Here is a 19,902-nt window from a genome sequence, read left to right as displayed (position 1 = left end):
GAAGGACTGACCTTGGTAGATCCACATTTGATTTGGGGGGAAGGGGGCCGAGGTGGTAGAAGAGAGAAAGGAGAAGTAAGAAATATGCGGGTAAGAAGGAGAAAGAAAGCAAAACAGGGATTGGAGTGCTGTGCTTGGAGCCAAAGCCCCCAAGGGAGTGTTAGTAGGACATAAGTAAGTGCACACAGGCTTCCTGGTCACAAGCAGTGCTTTATGTAGCTCAAGAAATGCTTTAAGATGTTTAAATATGCCTAAGAAAGGTACCAAGGGGGGTGGGCAGACAGCATAGTGGTTCTGCAAAAAGACTTTCAGACCTGAGGCACCAAAGGTCCCAGGTTCTGTCCCCAGCACCGCCACTTAAGCCAGAGCTGCGCGGGATTGGGGGGTGGGGGTGTATAGCAAGAGCCAAAGAATACGGGTCTGAGAAGGATTCAGAGGACCTGGTGGGGGTTGTGTTGTTACATGGGAAACTGGGGAATGTTATGCGTGTACAAACTGTTGTACTTACTGTTGAATGTATAACATTAATTCCCCAATAATAAAAAAAATTAAAAATATAAAAAGAAATCACTTCCTTGAATAGTGTGCAGCTTTGCCATGTGTATACCCAGGTTCGAGCCCAGCCTCCACCACATTGAAAGAAGCCTTAGTGCTGTGGTCGGTCTCTCTCTCTCTCTCTCTCTCTCTCTGCCTTGCTATCTCTGTGTTTAAAAAATCATCAATATTTGGTGAATGCTAGACACTCTTATGTGGAAAATACTTGTTAATTTTGTGTAGCAGACAGTGTTTAAACTGAGAACAGGCTGCCTGGTGTCACGGAGAACCAGGCAGTAGCACACCTGCTAGAATACACACATCACTGTGCACAAGGACCCAGGTTCAAGCTCTCAATCCCCACCTGCACAGGAATGCTTCATAAGTGAGTGAAGCAGGGCTGCAGGCATCTTTTTCTCCCTTTCTATCTTTCCTTTCCCTCCCAGTATCTCTGCGTCCTATAAAATTTAAAAAAAAAAAGTTTTGTTTATTTTTTTCAAGGAAAAAGGGGAGAAAAAATTGGCCACTGGGAGCATTGGATTGGGTGGCAATAGCAAAATAAAATAAGATGCCCCGATTCATTACAGCCAGCCATTCCTTGTAGCTGATCACACAGCAAACGGTTATGCAAAGAGACTCTCATGTCTGAGGCTCCAAAGTCCCAGGTTCAGTCCCCAAAACCCTGTCATAAGCCAGAGCTGAGCAGTGCTCTGGTAAAAAAAAAAAAAAAAAAAAAAAAGAAAGAAAGAAAAAGAAACAAAATGGCTGCCGGGAGCAATGGATTCCTAGTGGCTTATGTGTTCATGTCTCTCTGCACGTATCACTCTGGCTGTGAGCAGGAGGTTGGGTTCTCAGCGGTTGTGGGTGATGGTTAGAAAGAGCTGCTGTTCAGAGAAGTAGTTACAGAAGCAGACCTCCCACCTTCTGCACCCCATAAAGAATTTTGGTCCCTATTCCCAGAGGGCTAAAGAATAGGGAAGCTCCCAATGGGAAGGATGGGACACGTAACTCTGGTGGTGGGAACTGTGTGGATTGTACCCCTGTTACCTTACAGTCTTATTAATCATTAAATCACTAATAAAAAAAAAAAAACTTGAAAGGAAGGGCTGCAGTTGTCCACCAGTTCTTTGTCTGCTGTCAGTACACAGAGTCGATCTTCCCGCTCGCTCTCTGTGGCCTTGTGTTGTGGATGCCCTGGTGCCATCACTGGACAGCCAGAGGACACCCCTGCCCCCCTCCCCCACACCCCCTCCACAGGCGCACACATTCTTACCTACGTCTTAAAGGGGTTTTTGGTTTTTTTAATTTTGCTTATTTCTTTTCTTTAAATTTTATTCATTTATTTGATAGACACAGAGGGGGGAGAGAGGGGGGGGGAAGAGAAAGAGAGACACACCTGCAAACCTGCTTCACTACTTGTGAAACTTCCTCTCCCCCATGACACCCCCACCCCCGGAGGTGGGAACCACAAGCTTGAACCCGGGTCCTTGCCCACGGTAACATGTGCCTTCAACTGGCTGTGCCAACTGCCCAGCCCCCTCTCTAAAGGACATTTGAAAATCTGGAATGCATCTTGAAACCTGACGTTTTCCCTTTGCTGGCGACATAAACCATTGTTTTCCTGCAGCTAAAGTGGAATTAGGATATGTTCTAATTGGAGGGTTGATAAGTATTGGGATACCGTGATCTTGATTTGCCACTGGGCTGGAGGGCAAGTCTTTTTAAGCCCCTTAGAGATCCAGCCAAAACAAGTTAAATGGGACTGGAGAGCTAGCTCACTGGGTAGGGCACAGGTCTTATCAGGCGTGTGACCCAGGTTCAAATCCTGGTACTGCATGGGACCTGGTAATGTCACAACACCAGAGAAGTTCTGATAGTGTCACCTCCCCCTCCCTGCCTCCCTGTAAATCCATCTGAGTGACAAAAAAAAAGTCAGCACCTGATTGGTGTGAAGTTGCACAAACTTGAGGCCTCAACCCTGCAGAGAAGAGAAACAGGAAGAGAGAAAAAAAAATTAAATTCCTCTTGTATTTCCCTGAATGCTATTGACTTGTCTTGAAGGGTCTCAGAATGGACTGCTGATAGTGCATCAGAGCCGAAGTACCGTTTTGAAAGGGACAGTTATGAGTTTGTGATTATTTATTGGTTTCTAGAATGAATTGGGTAGAATGTCTCATTTTAATAAATTTATTAGGGCAGGGGAGCCAGAGAGAAGCGATACATTTAATTTCTTGAAAATTCGGCATTCCATAAATCCCCTGCCCACCTCCAGATATCTCTCTGTCAACATTTTTGAAATGTCAGCACCCTATATATTTCTTTCTGAGCAATCTTCTGGAAGGATTCGCAACAGGTGGTCCCATCTGATGAAAAGTGGGGGGTAAATCACAGCCCATCTTAAGGGAAATGATGATTTTCCACTTTTCCTCAAAGCTTTGCTTTGAGATGTGTTTCTCTTTCGAGGGCTTTGAGCTTTTATCCAGAACGCTGTTGCCGGCTGCAGTGGAACCCCTCAAAGCTGTTACCCGGCTTGTCACGAGTTCATCATGGATGTTCAGTTTATGTGCTCAAGGACTCGGGTTCGAGCCCCCGGCTCCCCACCTTCAGGGCAGTCGCTTCACAGGCGGTGAAGCAGGTCTGCAGGTGTCTCTCCCATCTCCCATCTCAATTTCTCTCTGTCCCTATCCAACAATAGTTGGTTCAAAAGACTGTCATTCCTCAGGCTTCAAGGTCCCAAGTTCAACCTCCAGCATCACCATAACCCAGAGCTGAGCAGTGCTGGGTGCAGGGAAGGAAAGGAAAGGGAAAAAGGAAAGGGAAAGGAAAGGAAAAGGAAAAGAGCCTACTGAGTATGAAGACCCCCAAGTTTTGATTTAGTTTCCAGTCCAAATGCCAGTCAAGCGAGATGACAGAGCCTCCAAGTTAGAACGGAGCGCGGCTCCCCTCACCGTCAGCAGCGCCGTCCCACTGGTGCCCCTTTAGAAGCAGTACACCTTGTTCACAGGCGAGTTTCTCTCCCCAGTGACGGTGCCCGAGGCCACCTGCTTTGTTTCTCTCTTTGTTTCACCTGCTGTGTTTCTCTCTTGGCCTTGCTTCCCTCTGTCAAATTTATGCCTGGTGGAAATCCATTCTCTTCTCCAGCAAATGCTGCAGGAAGAAGGCGATCATCATGGGGCTGGGTGGGGCTGCCCTGGGTACAGTGCACAGGGACTCAGGTTCAGGCCTCCAGACCCCACCTGCTTCATGAAGGGAAGCTTCACGAGTGGTGAAGCAGGGCTGCAGGTGTCTCTCTGCCTCTCTCTCTCCCTCTCTGTCTCCCCTCCCCTCTCAATTTCACTATGTCTCTATCCAGTAAATAAATACTGAATAAATAAAAGGAAGTGGATTTTCCTGTGTTCACACACACCCTGAAAGTGCAAGTGTTCATCTGTTACACTTCTCCCTTATCAAAAAGCAGGGATCCGTGATCCAGAATGCTGTGGATGAATCCTCGGGAAGAAGGCGGTTTAAAGAATATAATCGGGGCACTTGAGCATAAAATTCCAGTCACACTATTGTGCCTTAATTTAGTGTACGGTGAGACTTGGGTTCACTCGGCTGGCGGCAAGAAGCTTGTGCCGTGTGCGGCAAGAAGCTTGTGCCGTGTGCATTCTTAACCCAACTCTCCGAGCTGACTGACCCAGAACTGGAAAGGCAGAGTGAGCACACCTGTCATTAGCAAGGAAGAGGAGATTGCCAGATGCCTGCTGGAGGGGTGTTCCTGAAGGCACTGATAGGGTGTAACTTCCCTCTGCGTCAGGAAGCAGGAAAGACATTTAGCTGCTCCATCAGACTCGAGACTCAAATAGTGAAGTCAGCTCGGACCAGCCAAAGAAAGAAATCAAGGAGTAGAGTAAGGGGAGAGGAGGGTGCAGAGCAAGTGAGACAGGATGTCTTTTTTTAAACAATTTTTTTAAAGAAAGATTTTATTTATTAGTGAGAAAGACAGGAGGGGGGGAACCAGACATCACTCTGGTATATGTGCTGCCGGGGATAGAACTCAGGACCTCATGCTTAGAGTCTAGTGCCTTAGCCACTGCGCCACCTCCCGGACCACTAATTTTTTTTTTTTTTTTTTATAAAATGGAAATATTGACAAGATAAGAGGGGTACATTTCCACACAATTCACACCCCCAGAGCTCCATATCCCACCCCCTCCCTTGATAGCTTTCCTATTCTTTATCCCTCTGGGAGTATGGATCACTGTGGGGTGCAGAAGGTGGAAGGTCTGGCTTCTGTAATTGCTTCCTCGCTGAACATGGGCATTGACAGGTCAATCCATACTCCCAGCCTGTCTCTCTCTTTCCCTAGTGGGGCAGGGATCAGAGGAGGCAGGGCTCCAGGACACATTGGTGGGGTCATCTGCTCAGGGAAGTCGGGTTGGCATCATGGTAACATCTGGAACTTGGTGGCTGAAAAAGAGTTGAAGATATAAAGCAGAACAAATTGTTGACTAATCATGAACCAAAAGGCTGGAATATTGCGGGTGAAGATTTGGGGTCTCCATTTTGGAAAAAGCTAGTAGGTCTGTTTTAGGCATATTCCGGGGGGCCCATCGCCCTACTAGTTTTTGCCTTTGCCTGACAGCTAACATGCAGATGAACACAGCACATAAAAGCCTTAGCCAGGAAAAAAAAAAAAAAAAAGCTTTAGCCAGGCCTGACACCACACATACATATTCCCTCCCTCTCCCTCCCTCTCTCCCTCTCCGTCTCTCCCTCTCTCTGTCTCTCTCTCTCTCTCTCTCTCTGTCTTTCATTCTCTCTCTCTCTCGTCAAATTCTAGATCTGAGCATGATAGAGAGCTCTGTGAAGCTCAATTGAATCTGAGTTCATTTCTCCAAAAACAAAGGTTATACCACTTTACAGAAATGGATCACCATGCCCCAGAACTTGTCACCCTCATGAGGTGGCCTGGATTAGAACTATAAATTCAAAAAGGGATAAATGAGGTGCGTCAATAGTGGGACGGGAGCGACCGTGAAAACAGAAATCAAAGCTGTTCCGGTTGCATCTCGGGCTGCTGGAAATTGAGGTCATGGCAGGCCACTTCCATTTCGTTCCCCCAAGTCATGGAGAAGAGACTCTGCCCAATACTGATCCGGCCTGGTACTGGCAGGAACTAAATACAGAGGAGCTGGACATAAACTCAGCAACAGAATTTTGTAGGCAACTGATGATCAAGAAATCCAAAGACAGATTTTTCTGCACTCAGCTCTTAATGGTCACTCTCCTCACGTCTATGACCTCAAACCCCATCTCCCTTCTCAAGGCTGTTGTGGAGAACACGTGTCATGAAGGAGACCTAGGCGCAGTTCCACGTGCTCCTGCAGATCAGAAAGGAAGATTTCTAAAGCTGCAACACAGCGCTTTGGGGGCCTTGAGCTACAGGAAAAGGCTGCATCAACCCAGGTCTAGTGCCTGTTTTCCAGCCTGTAGAACATCCGTGCTGCCGGCGACCCCGAAGTTATCTGTTCACCCTGGGGACACAAACATGGATGCAGCCTCGTGACCGGCTTTTCTGCCTAGTTGGTGCCGCAAGTTCACTCTGGAGCTGGAGATTCTGCTTGACTCTTGGGTTCTATGCCAACTCCTCCTCCTACTGCTGCTGCGCTGTCCCCCTTCCTTCCTTCCTTCCTTCCTTCCTTCCTTCCTTCCTTCCTTCCTTCCTTCCTTCCTTCCTTTTTCCTTTTTTTCTGCTGCTCAAAGCAATTTGGACAGAATTTGAAAGTACACAGTTTTCACCTGCAGTGAATACAGGACCTTAAGAACTTGACATACATGTGCTGATCCCTCTTCTTTTTCAAGCATGAAGGAGTGCTCTCAGGAAATTACTGAGGTTTTTATTCACACCCTGCTGCCCCCCCCCCCCATCAGACTAACCTGAGGAACAGATTTATTTCTCCTTTTAAAACTAGAGAGTGAAAGAAAGAAACCTAAACTGTTTAACACCCTCAGTTGGGAACATAGCTTAAGGGGCTGTGCATGGAGAGACTCGAGCAGTTGGAGGAACTTGACCTTGTAAACTTTACTTATTGCCTCCTAGCGCATTACTTTTGACTGGACATGTTGACACAATAAGGTCTCCTCGTGCAGTTGAGTCAACCACACATTGGCTCAGCCGCTGAATTCCTTGCTGTGGGGAATTCTCAGCCTTTCTGTTATGCGTGAAAAATTAGCGTTTGGTTTTTCTGTGGAATCAGAAGCCAGCAAAATTTGCCACCGTAATGACTGAAACGTAGGCATTGTAACTGGAGGATTTTTATTTTTATTTTATTTTTATTTAAGAAAGGAGGATTTTTATTTATTTTCTTCTCTTTCTCGTGCCTCTCCCGCCCCCCTTAGCCCCCCCATCCCCACCCCCATTTTATAAAATTTACCTGGAGGGACTATAAAACCTATGATGAAAAACAAACAGATATTAAGGAGCTTTCTGCTGTTAGAGGTAAATTGTCATAATCTGCCTTCTGATAACTCTTAGATAGAAAGCCATAAATAATTCATTTTGTTCCAGATGCACGAAAAACACAAGAGTTGGTTTAAGAAATGATAGATAACATTTGAGTGCATGTTCTTCTAGGCTGTTCTTTGTTCAATGCTCACTCACACAGGGCTTTTTATTTTCAGGAAAGAGTGTGTGTGTGTGTGTGTGTGTGTGTTCTTTTACCCCGTCCACTCCAGTCAGACAGAACTCTTACTCTTAAATACGTACCATCTACAGTGAGATTCATGGCTTTTAATGATTCTGTGACAGTCTATGGAATCACCTCCTTTGAATTTTTAATAACATCTTTATTAGTGATTTAATACTGGTGTAAAAATTATAAGATAACAGGGGTGGGAATCAGGCAAGTAGCACAGTGGGTTAAGTGCACATGGCGTGGGGCGCAAGGACTGGCATAAGGATCCCAGTTCGAGCCACTGGCTCCCCACCTGCAGGGAGGTCGCTTCACAAGTGGTGAAGCAGATCTGCAGGTGTCTATCTTTCTCTCCCCATCTTCCCCATCTCTCTCCATTTCTCTCTGTCCTATCCAACAACAACGACATCAATAACAACAACAATAACTACAACACAAAACAACAAGGGCAACCAAAGGGAAAATAAATAAATAAATACAAGAAAAGATAACAGGGGTATAATTCCATCCTGTTCCCACCCTCTCCACTGGAAACTGCAGTAGTTCTCCCGAGCTCATAGATGTGGGCTGTCTTTTTTTTTTTTTTTTCCTCCTCCAGGGTTATTGCTGGGCTCGGTGCCTGCACCATGAATCCACCGCTCCTGGAGGCCATTTTTCCCCCCTTTTGTTGCCCTTGTTGTAGCTTCATTGTGGTTATTATTATTGCCCTTGTTGACGCAATTCGTTGTTAGATAGGACAGAGAGAAATGGAGAGAGGAGGGGAAGACAGAGAGGGGGAGAGAAAGATAGACACCTGCAGACCTGCTTCACCGCCTGTGAAGCGACTCCCCTGCAGGTGGGGAGCCGGGGGCTCGAACCGGGGTCCTTATGCCGGTCCTTGCACTTTGTGCCACCTGCGCTTAACCCACTGCGCCACCGCCCGACCCCCGTGGGCTGTCTTTTTAACCAGCTCTCTCTATGTATATCCCACACGCCATTTTTATCTACGTTCCTGCCTTCACTCCATTTCTGAGTCACACCTACACCTATTAGTACTTCCAAGAGTCCCTCCCTTTTCCCTCTCCTCTCTCAGATCAGAGAAACAGCGCCCGTCAGTGATGCTATAAAAACAAGATTCGTGGTGACAGACGCTCTGGGTCCTGGTGAAACTGGGGTTTAGAGTGCTCTGATCTTCTCCCCTATCATTTACCCCTCTGCGGTATGGACCAAAATTTGTTTTGCGGTGCAGAAGGTGGGAGTTCTGGCCTCTGTAATTGCTTCTCCGCTGGACATGGACATTGGCAAGTCGATCCCTCCCCCTAGCCTGTCTCTGTCTTTACCTAGTGGAGCAGGGCTCTTCTCCTTTTTAAGCCAGCCACTTGTTGCTGGTTAAATCATTCAGGTTGTTTTCCTACTTTTAAATGAGGTGCGTGGATCTGGCTACACGCCTCTTTGTGCAGTCATCTCATTTTTATTGAGCTAACTTCCCAAAAGTAAAATTTCTAGTAGGAGGAAATTGAGGGTTATTTTTGTGAGGAGAGACTGTTAGCATGGGATGGTAGGGTTCTTAGGGTGGTTATAGTTATGCATCTATATGAATTTTCTTAATGCCAATAAACTACACATTAAAAAAAGGTTAAAAAATCATCTGGTTCATGTAATGTGCATTCTACTACAATCAAAATGGTTTTCTACAAAGTTTAAACTATGGGAAAAGTCCTCACTCCATCACCTCCTAAGACTGGCATTTTAGAATTCAGAGGCAGCAGATGCCTCTACATTATTAAATGTCTGCGATGCTAAGTTGATGAGGGCATTGCAAAGCCTTAATTTTGATCCTAAATTATTTCCCTCCACAAAGGAGGGTGGGTGGGGACAGACTGATGGCGTAGTTAGTGGCAGATGGGACAGGAGCGACAGATTTGAGAGAGAAGCCGAAGCTTCTCGTAGTTGCCATAGTATCAAGCCTCTTACAGATCGTTGACTGCGCGTGTCTTTCTCAGCTGCTGTGGAGACGGAGCTTCGGGTTGGAGCCCCACAGCTCAGGGCAGAAGCTGTGAACCTCCAAGTTATCCATGCTGTGAGACGTCCATACTTACTCTGGGAGGGTCAGTCAGCACTCTCTAAGCTGCCCTCACAGGGCAGGCATTCTGGGTACAAGATGAGCTAGACAGACAAGGTTCCGCTAAGGGTCAAACAGGTGTCCTTTTCTGAAAACCTTTCAGCTTTTATTTTATCAGATAGAGACAGAAAGAGAGGAGCAGAGAGAACATAGAAAACACCTGCAGCACTGCTTTACTGCTTATAAAGCTTCCCCCGTGCAGGTGGGGGTCACGGGCTTGAACCCAGGTCCTTGTGCGTGGTAAGGTGCTCTCAACCAGGTGGGCCGCTGCCTGGTCTCGGTGGTGTCTTAACTTCCCTCTTGCCTTCTTACTTTCTTTTTCTTTTTCTTTTTTTCTCCCACTGAGACTTGGTACTTGCACAACTCCACCTTCCCTAGCAGCCGTTTTCTTTCCCGTCTCTTTTTTCTTTCTTTGAGAGGAGAGGAGAGGCACCTGCAGCAATGTCCTCCCACTCATGACTCCTCCCCCACCTCCACCCCCAGCACCTGGGGTCCTGGGGCTTGAGCCAGTGTCCCCCTTGCACGGTCCCCTGTGCGCTCTACTCCACGAGCCACCACCTGGCCTCCATGTTTCTGGATTTGCCAGAGTCCCAGAGGCCGTTTACTCTCTCATGTGTTATGTTTTGTTTTTATAGCATGCTGTCCTGCCTTTTCATAACCGCGAGCTTATTTCCGCGAGTTCCCTTGCAGGAGTAGTGCCCTCACAGGAGCCACAGGGAAACGTTGGCCTAGACTCAGCCTGGCAGAGACTGGCCAGTCTGCAGGAGGTGGAGCAGACCACTACGAAGTCTCTGTCGCCAATCCTAGGCCCAGTGTCCTTGTTTGGAACAAGCAAACAAAACAGCCCCCAAGCTCAGGCACTTGGACAGCTCTCTCCTTACACGGACTTCATGCCGTTCTTCCTGCTCCAGCTGTGCTGACTTAGTGTAGCAGGGCCGAGCCCAGAGCCACACCTGCCATTGGCATGAAGACCTCAGCTCCCACCTGTCTGAGGAAGTGGGCCAGGTGCGGCTTGGCTGGCACAAGTGGCTTCAGTTGTGTGGTGTGTCCCTTCACGTTGTGCTTAGTAAGGTGGTCGATACAGCCCAGCTGGAGAGCGTATCAGCTTTCCATGCACACGGCCCAGGTTCAAGCCCAACCCCCACCACTCTGGGGGAAGCTTGAGTGCTGTGGTGCTTTCCCTCTCTCTGTTTCTCTGTCTGAAAAGTTTGGCCCGGAGCAGTGAAGCCCTGGTGATGGTAAATAAGTGCATACACTTTTTTTTGTTTGTTTCTTTCCAGAGTTATCCCTGGGGCTCAGAGCCTGCACCACGAATCCACTGCTCCTGGAGGCTATTTTTTCCCTTTTGTTGCCCCTGTTGTTTATTGTTGTTGTTATTGTTATTGCTGCCGTTGTTGTTGGACAGGACAGAGAGAAATGGAGAGAGGAGGGGAAGACAGAGAAGGAGAGAGAAAGACAGACACCTGCAGACCTGCTTCACCACCTGTGAAGTGACTCCCCCCTCCCACCCCCCTGCAGATGGAGAGCCGGGGCCTCAAACCAGGATCCTTACGCCAGTCCTTGCGCTTTGCACCACATGCACTCAACCTGCTGCGCTACTGCCTGGCCCCCAGTGCATACTCTTTCTACTTGATTTAGTGCCCAGGAAGGTGTTGCAGATGGTAGAGTGCAGGGCTTGCATCCATCAGAGCCCAGGTTCGAAGACAGGCGCTGCATTTGCCAGACCAGAGCTGTGCCTTCTACCCTCTTCCTCTCTCGCTCTCCCTCTCTCTCCTCTCTCTCTTTCTCCCTCCCCCCAAACAGGTAAATGCATCTTTGCACAGATGACCCAATTTAGTAACCCATCCATCCATTCAGCATTTACTGACCAGCACTCCCTGTTGGGATCTTAAACGCTGGTGATGAGGGCAGAGAGTGAAGGCATGAATATATAATTAAGAGGTAAGCTAACAGACTCAGCCAGACCACCTGCCCCATGGAGGAACAGAATCAGCAGTGGCCTGAGATAGGCCTTGGTTGGCTGTGCCCAGGGATAGGGGTCACCCCTGGCACCCAGTCGTCCTTGGCTAAATCGCATGTGCATCTTGGGGCTGGGGGATAGCTCAACTGGTAGAGTGCACACCTTACCACACATGACCCGGGTTCCCTTTCCCTGAACCACACAGGAGCCCCTGCACAGGGGAAGCTTCACGAGCAGTGGCGCTGTCCTGTGGTGTCTCTCCTCTCTGCCTCTCTGGCTCTCTCCCTCCACCTTGAACAACAGTTGCAAAAGAGGCTGTGGGAGCAGTTGAATCAAGCAAGCATGAAGTCCCAGCAAAAGACAGAGCAAACAAACAAACAAAGAAGCACTAACAAAAACAAACCACATGCACTCAGCATTCTGGGGTGGCCTCAACATCCCAGGTGTGGAGTATCAAGAAAGAAACCCAAAAGGTACTCAGTAGCCCAGAGTTTGTCAAGCCTGGAGGCAGTGGAAGTTCCCTCCCGGTCTTCAGTCTCTCTGGACTTTTGTAATTCTGATCTTTCAGCGGGTCCTCGGCAGATGATCTTGGGGGTCCAGGTCAGATTGACCGGCAGTGGCGGAGTGCCCCAGTGACACATGTGACAAGTAGAGTCATACTCGGGGCATCCCGGGCACAGATCTGGGCAGGAGACTGCTGTGATCTTATGCCCCAGCCTCTCTGTGTGCATTTCCTAAGAGTACTTACATGGTACACCATATTGGAAGAGCAAATAATAAATCTTTGTAAGCTCTGCGTCTAAATTGATTGAAACAAAACCGATATTGTTCACTAAAGAGTTAGACTTGAGTTCCAGGCACCTGAGGTGTTATATTTAAATGTTGTCTTTGCAGTAATGGTTTAGAGCTCGCACTGCAACTGTAACTGAGGAAGCAATAACAGTCTCTGTGCAGAATCGCTGGCAGGATTATTACATTTTCAGTTATAATGTTGACACGAAACGATCGAGGAATTAGCGCCATTCTGCAATGCAGACAAATACTATGGATGTGAGTGACCACATTCGCACAGATCAGATGTGGTAGGATATGCATTTAGATTTCACGCCTTTCACTTATTTATTTGCTGATTTACTCACCTATTTGGTTTCAATTGGGATTTGAGAAATGAACCCAAGGCCTTACACCTACTTAACACTGATGTGTGACCTCTCCGGCTCCTTTTTTTTTTTTAATTCTGTTTATGTAAAAAGAGCATCTGTATGAGGGGAGAGGGAGAGACAGACACTAAAGTACTGGGTGCTGTGCAGGGTGCTGAGAGAGGAGAGACCCCACAGCCCTGCCCACCCTCCATGGGCTCCCTGGGTGCTGTGCCTGGTGCTGAGAGAGGAGACACCCCACAGCCCTGCTCCACCCTCCATGGGGCTCCCTGGGTGCTGTGCCTGGTGCTGAGAGAGGAGACACCCCATAGCCCTGCCCACCCTCCATGGGGCTCCCTGGGTGCTGTCCATGGTGCTGAGAGAGGAGCGACCCCACAGCCCTGCTCCACCCTCCATGGAACTCCCTGGGCGCTGTCCATGGTGCTGAGAGAGGAGAGACCCCACAGCCCTGCTCACCCTCCATGGGGCTCCCTGGGTGCTGTGCATGGTGCTGAGAGAGGAGAGACCCCACAGCCCTGCCCACCCTCCATGGGGCTCCCTGGGTGCTGTGCAGGGTGCTGAGAGAAGAGAGACCCCATAGCCCTGCCCACCCTCTATGGGGCTCCCTGGGTGCTGTGCCTGGTGCTGAGAGAGGAGAGACCCCACAGCCCTGCCCACCCTCCATGGGGCTCCCTGGGTGCTGTGCATGGTGCTGAGAGAGGAGAGACCCCACAGCCCTGCCCACCCTCCATGGGGCTCCCTGGGTGCTGTGCATGGTGCTGAGAGGGGAGAGACCCCACAGCCCTGCCCCACCCTCCATGGGGCTCCCTGGGTGCTGTGCATGGTGCTGAGAGAGGAGAGACCCCACAGCCCTGCCCACCCTCCATGGGGCTCCCTGGGTGCTGTGCATGGTGCTGAGAGAGGAGAGACCCCACAGCCCTGCCCACCCTCCATGGGGCTCCTTTGTTGCTGTCCATGGTGCTGAGAAAGGAGAGGAACCCCCCCACTATCCATGGGGCTACTTTGTTGCTGTCCATGGTACTTCCATGTGGTGCTGGGGTTCAAACCCAGGTACCTATATATGGTGAAATGTTTTGTCTAGCAGCTGAGTGGTCCTCTTCCGGCCCCTCTATCCCACACATTTCCAGCCTGGGAGTTACGATCTCATTCCTTCCCAGTGCCAGGTGAGGACAACAGAACGGGTGGAGTTGATACCGTGTGCAGACAGCCCCCTTGTGCCCTGTGATGGGTGCCTTCCCCAGACTCCCAGTGTGTATTGGCCGCAGGTCATGCATGATGAATGAATGTATCAGACCATGCACCTAAGAGGACAGCAAACAGCTCCTCTGCAGAAGACAGCAGTGCAGGCTGCCAAGCCCCCATCTAACTCCATGGGTTCCTGACCTGCACCCAAGTTTCACAGAGATGAAAAGATCCTAGTACATCCACTCTGATCTCGTGCTCATAGACTCCCATTGTTGGGGGGATGGTTCTTGCTGAGATCAGGGAGCCCCCTTTTAACTAGCATTCCCCTTTGGCGCAGAAGAGTTTCCCACCCTCCCCCAAGCCCAGCCCCGCCTGTGCGGTCCCAGGGAAGTCTGTCGTTGGCTGCCATGGGCTGAGCTTCGTCGTCACCCTAACACCAGCAAAAGTGTGAGCCTGGCAACTTCCACTGCGACTGCAGAGCCTCTCACACCCAGAGCTGAGTACCAGACACCAAGCTCCGCCACGTGGGTGTCACAAGGAAGGCTGTGTGTGGTGTATGGGGGAGGAGGTCTTGTCTTAATGGAAATGCGTGGCTGGTGGTGGGGACATGACGTTCACGGTAGGACACCAAGCCTAAATCAGTGAAAGCAGAGAGTTCCACGGACCTGCAACGAGCTGGGCTCACTCAGTAAGGCAACGCGAGGCCGTGTGGCCAACTGGTCTCTGACGCTCACCTGCACAACAGTGGAGCTGGGACCCAAAGGCAGATGAGGAGTGACGCACCTGGTTATGTGCTCACACACAGGCTACCACGCTCAAGGACCCAGGTTCGAGCCCCAGTCCCCACCTGTAGGGGGGAGCTTCATGGGTGCTGAAGCAAGTACTGCAGGTGTCTTTCTCCCTGTCTCGCCGTCCCCTCATTGTCTCTCTATCCTATCAAATAAATAAAGTTGACAAAAGTATTAAAAGAAGAAAAGGGAGGTGACAGTGGACGCTGCAGTTTGCCTGGTGCCTACAGGATGCTGACTGCCTCTGTCAGAGGGTCTCAGAGGCTGAGGCCTTGCTGTCCCACTCTCCTGCCATCCCTTCTTTCCCTCCACTTGGCGTTACACGGTGATCAATCCAGGGTGTGAGCTGGTACCTCGATCTCAGGGCGAAACCTCTGGGCGTGGGTGGGGGTTTGTGGCACCGTGGCTCTCCGAGTTCCCTGACACCCGGATTGTGGTAACGGCAGAGACCCAGCCCCTCTCTCCTCCCCAGACCTCCTTGCCACTTCCTTGTGTTTCTTTTGCTCTTCTTGCCCACTCTCCTGACTGGAAAATAAATCAGTCAACGGATTTCTGGGCTTTCAAAGACAGTAAGGGTTGCGGAGACAGCATAGTGCTTTTGCAATATGTCTTTCACTCCTGAGGTTGCAAAGGTCCCAGGTTCAGTTCTCAGCACCACCCTAAGCCAGAGCTGAGCAGTGCCCTGGGGGAGAGGAGAAGGACATTGTTTATCAGAAACATTGAAAAATTCTCATTGATGGTGTAGCATTGAGTAAGGAAGGCCTTGGCTTAGAATGGTGATTCCCAGACTCATGCAGTCAGAGAGAGTCCAATGGAGACCCTCTGAGCCCCCCTCTTTCCACTTGGTGACCTGTCACTGACCTGTCTTAGCAACTAGGAAGACACTAACCTTGTGCTGGACGCGAGTCTCTCTCTTTAAAGGGCACCTGTTGTTGCTCTTAAAAGGTCTGATCCTGATAACACTGCCTTCCCATGGGATCTCCCTGCCCATGGAAGAGATGTAGTTAGTTATCTATTAGCCAAAAGTCATAATAGAATTGCTCACGTGACTGCTGTGGCCCCTATCTGACCTTGAAAATACCGTGCTCTAGCACGCAGGTTCAAGTCCCAGGCCCCCACCTACAGAGGAGAAGTTTTACAAGAGGTGAAGCAGTGCTGCAGGTGTCTTTGTGTCTTTCCCTCTCTAACTCCCTTTCCTTCTAGGTTTCTCTCTGTCTCTATCCAATAATTAGAGAGAGGGAGAGAGAGAGAGAGAGATTTACAAAAGGTCCAATGTTTTGATTTTTTTTTTTCTTAAAAAAAGAAAAACCCGTGGTCTGGGAGGTGGTGCAGTGACTAAGGCACTAGACTCTCAAGCATGAGGTCCTGAGTTCAATCCCCAGTGCACATGTACCAGAGTGATGTCTGGTTCTTTCTTTCTCTCCTCCTGTCGTCCTCATTAATAAATAAATAAAATCTTTAAATTAAGAAGAAAAAAAAAAAAAAGGAAAAAACAGCACCTTCTGTTTGCGTGCCTAGACCACAGGCCTCTGGCCCAGGCTGGAACATAGCTTGTAGGCTTGGGCTTCGTTTTTAGTTTGAATCTCACGTGAGTCTAGATTAGCACAATGCTGCTTTGTTTGTTTGTTTGTTTGTTTGTTTTAGTTAAATTTATTATCAGTGGTTTCCTGTTTCTTTGCAGAATTAGATTTCAGGGGGTTGGTTTCACTTTTGTCGTTTGTGTGTGTGTGTGTGTGTGTCTGTGAGAGTGTGTGTGTGTGTGTGTGTGAGTGTGTGTATGTGTGTGTGAGTGTGTGTGTCTGAGTGTGTGAGAGTGTGTGTGTGAGTGTGAGTGAGTGTGTGTGTGCGTGAGTGTGTGAGTGAGTGTGTGTGTGAGTGTGTGTGTGTGAGTGTGTGTGTGTGAGTGTGTGTGTGTGTGTGAGTGAGTGTGTGTGGGTGAGTGTGTGAGTGAGTGAGTGTGTGTGTGAGTGAGTGTGTGTGTGAGTGTGTGAGTGAGTGTGTGTGTGAGTGTGAGTGAGTGTGTGAGTGAGTGAGTGTGAGTGTGCGTGAGAGTGTGTGTGTGAGTGTGAGTGTGAGTTTGTGTGTGTGAGTGTGTGTGTTGAGTGTGTGTGAGTGTGATTGAGTGTGTGTGAGTGAGTGTGTGAGTGTGAGTGAGTGAGTGTGTGTGTGTGTGTGTGAGTGTGAGTGTGTGTGTGTGTGTGTGAGTGTGTGTGTGTGCGTGAGTGTGTGAGTGAGTGAGTGTGTGTGTGAGTGAGTGTGTGTGTGAGTGAGTGTGTGTGTGAGTGAGTGTGTGTGTGAGTGAGTGTGTGTGTGTGAGTGTGTGTGTGTGTGTGAGTGTGTGTGTGAGTGTGTGTGTGTGTGAGTGTGAGTGAGTGTGTGTGGGTGAGTGTGTGAGTGAGTGTGTGTGTGAGTGTGAGTGAGTGTGTGTGTGAGTGAGTGTGAGTGAGTGTGTGAGTGAGTGTGAGTGTGTGAATGTGAGTGTTTGTGAGTTTGTGTGTGTGAGTGTGTGTGTTGAGTGTGTGTGTGAGTGTGTGTGTGAGTGAGTGTGTGTGTGTGAGTGTGAGTGAGTGTGTGAGTGAGTGTGAGTGTGTGTGTGTGAGTGTGAGTGTTTGTGAGTTTGTGTGTGAGTGTGTGTGTTGAGTGTGTGTGAGTGAGTGTGAGTGTGTGAGTGTGAGTGAGTGTGTGTGTGAGAGTGAGTGTGTGTGTGTGAGTGAGTGTGTGTGTGAGTGTGAGTGAGTGAGTGTGTGAGTGTGTGTGTTGAGTGTGTGTGTGAGTGTGTGTGAGTGTGTGTGTGTGTGAGTGAGTGTGTGAGTGTGAGTGAGTGTGTTGTGAGAGTGTGTGCGTGAGTGAGTGTGTGTGTGAGTGAGTGAGTGTGAGTGTGTGTGTGAGTGTGAGTGAGTGTGTGAGTGAGTGAGTGTGTGTGTGAGTGTGTGTGTGAGTGTGTGTGTGAGTGTGTGTGTGAGTGTGTGAGTGTGTGTGTGTGTGAGTGAGTGAGTGTGTGAGTGTGGGTGAGTGTGTGTGTGTGAGAGTGAGTGTGTGTGTGAGAGTGAGTGTGTGTGTGAGTGTGAGTGAGTCTGTGTGTGCATGTACACGCTCACCACCAGTGTTCCTGATTTCCCCATGCTCTGATGCCCACCAGAGTCTTCCAAGTTTTAGGACACACTTTGGTTTGGTTACTGTTTTGTGTACGCAAATCTGTTGCTTTGGTCCTCCATATCCCCCATGAGTGAAGCCATCCAGCTTCAACCCTCTATGTACTTCACTTAGTGTGATCAGCACAATCACCTTCAGTTCAATCCATTTTGCCCCAAGGACACCATGTCATCTTTCCTTCTCTCTGTGTCCCTCCCTCCCGTCCTTCCTTCTCCCCTCCTCCCTTTATTTTTTCTTCCTTCTTTTGTCTTCCTTCCTTCTTTTCTTTCTAATTTCTTCCCTTCCCTCCTTCTCTCTCTGTCCTTATTTCATGCTTCTTTTCTTCTTTCTTCACCACAGCTTCTTGTTTACATGATTCTACTGCTTCTGACAGCCTCCTCCCCTTCAGTCCCAGGTGGAAAGAGAGAGAGACAAGGAGAGACACCGTAGCACTTGTCCACTGTTCATGTAATCTCAAGCTGGTTCTCTCATATGGTGTTAGGGATTCAAACCTATGTCCTAGCACACAGCAAATTGTATTCTCTCCGGTGTGAGCCATCTCCCTGCCAGCCCCCAGAGCTAACTGTACAAAGTGCAGCGTGTGAGCCATCTCCCTGCCAACCCCCAGAGCTAACTGCAGCGTGGTGCCACATTGAATGTGTATCCTGACTTCTTTAACCAGTTACCCTGCCACTGGACATTAAGGCTGATCCCACACTTCCACTGTCGTGAACAGTGAGTGGCACTGCCCCTAGGAGTGCATATTGCGTCTAAGCCTGTCTCCTTTTGAATCAGTGCTTCCAAATCCTTTGGATATCTGAGCAGAGGCTGTCTTTGCAGTCAGATTCTCTACCCCAAGCTATGCCTCATGACCTGCGCAGAAGTTCTTTTTTAAACATTTGTATTTGGAGCTTTTTTCCAGGATTGTTACAAAGCTGTCAGTTCCTGAGAACTATAATTCATTGATTGATTCATTCAGTCATTTATTCATTCTTCTCCTCTTTCTTCTTAGGGTTATTATAAAACAGGTTGTGGGGAGTCAGGCTGTAGCGCAGCGGGTTAAGCGCAGGTGGCGCAAAGCACAAGGACCGGCATAAGGATCCCGGTTCGAACCCCGGCTCCCCACCTGCAGGGGAGTCGCTTCACAGGCGGTGAAGCAGGTCTGCAGGTGTCTGTCTTTCTCTCCTCCTCTCTGTCTTCCCCTCCTCTCTCCATTTCTCTCTGTCCTATCTAACAACGACAACATCAATAACAACAACTACAACAGCAATAAAAAGACAACAAGGGCAACAAAAGGGAAAATAAATAAATAAAATTTAAAAAAATAAATAAAATCATGCTCACAGACACAGTTGCATGATCTCTTGCTCTCCTTGGTGGTAGCAGGCAGACAGGAGCGTGGGTGCTGGCTATCCCAGGGAGGGTGTGACAGACACACTAATTCCCAGCATCCCTGGCTGGATCCTGGCCTCCGCTAGGGGTAGGGGGGAAGGGCGGATGGGAAGGTGACCTTCCGTCCCCATTTTGACTTTTGTCACCTCTTTGCTTGCCTCCCTGACAGATGCCGCCTCAGTACGGACAGCAAGGTGTGAGCGGGTACTGCCCGCAGAGCCAGCAGCCCTACTACAATCAGCAGCCGCAGCCCCACCTACCCCCGCAGGCCCAGTACCTCCCGTCCCAGCCTCAGCCCCAGCAGAGGTACCAGCCGCAGCAGGTGAGCCCGCCCTGTCTCCTGGGCCTTCTGTTCTGTTTTGCAGGTCAGGCCCTAACCTTGGGGGGTGGTTATGCTGTTGGGGGTGGGTGGGTTGCAAACCTCTCACCCATTGGATGCCGTTGGAGGGCGTCTGGGATAGAGGAGTGGGGCACGGGGCACAGGGAGCAGCTTCCATCTTCCCCGGTGAGTGGGGGCCAAGCAAGGACGGAGCACGTCAGTCACCGAAAGCTCTTTGTTGTGGTTTTTCTTCTGTGTCTTCCAAGAAAGCTTGCAACCCTCATAGCTAAGACTCACTCAGAACACAGATTTTATAAATCGCTTAGTCTTACTAGTTGGTGCAGGAATGTCAAACTTACTTCTTTTGTATCCTGAACTTTAATAAAACATGTAATTTTATTTTAGTGAAAGAGCTACAGAAAGATACACACAGAGAGAAATATCATCACTGCTCAGCTCTGGCTGATGGTAGTACTGGAGACTGAACCTGGGACTTTAGAGCCTCAGGCATGAACGACATTTTTTTTTTTGTAGGACCACTATGCTAGCTCCCCCTCTGATCCTCAGTCCTTGGTGCTTTGTATTTTCCCTGGAAGCTCTAGAGTGTCAAACACCCGGCCCCTGCAGATAGCTTCCCCCACACGCTTGTAAGCA

The 19,902-nt window shown here is 49.2% G+C and overlaps 1 protein-coding gene across 6 annotated transcripts in view; it reads left to right on the top strand.

Annotated features, from left to right (window-relative positions):
• ARID1B (AT-rich interaction domain 1B) overlaps positions 1-19,902 on the top strand; it is a 301,939-nt gene that overhangs the window by 42,572 nt on the left and 239,465 nt on the right. For all 6 annotated transcript variants that reach the window (XM_060205256.1, XM_060205257.1, XM_060205255.1 and 3 more), the window contains exon 2: positions 19,099-19,251. In XM_060205256.1, the coding sequence (XP_060061239.1) occupies positions 19,099-19,251 (153 nt within the window). The remainder of the gene's footprint in view (positions 1-19,098; positions 19,252-19,902) is intronic.

Source organism: Erinaceus europaeus, chromosome 13 (genome assembly GCF_950295315.1).
Source record: "Erinaceus europaeus chromosome 13, mEriEur2.1, whole genome shotgun sequence".
NCBI lineage: Eukaryota > Metazoa > Chordata > Mammalia > Eulipotyphla > Erinaceidae > Erinaceus > Erinaceus europaeus.
Note: the sequence above shows the minus strand (reverse complement) of the source record. Positions and strands in the feature narration are given on the sequence as shown.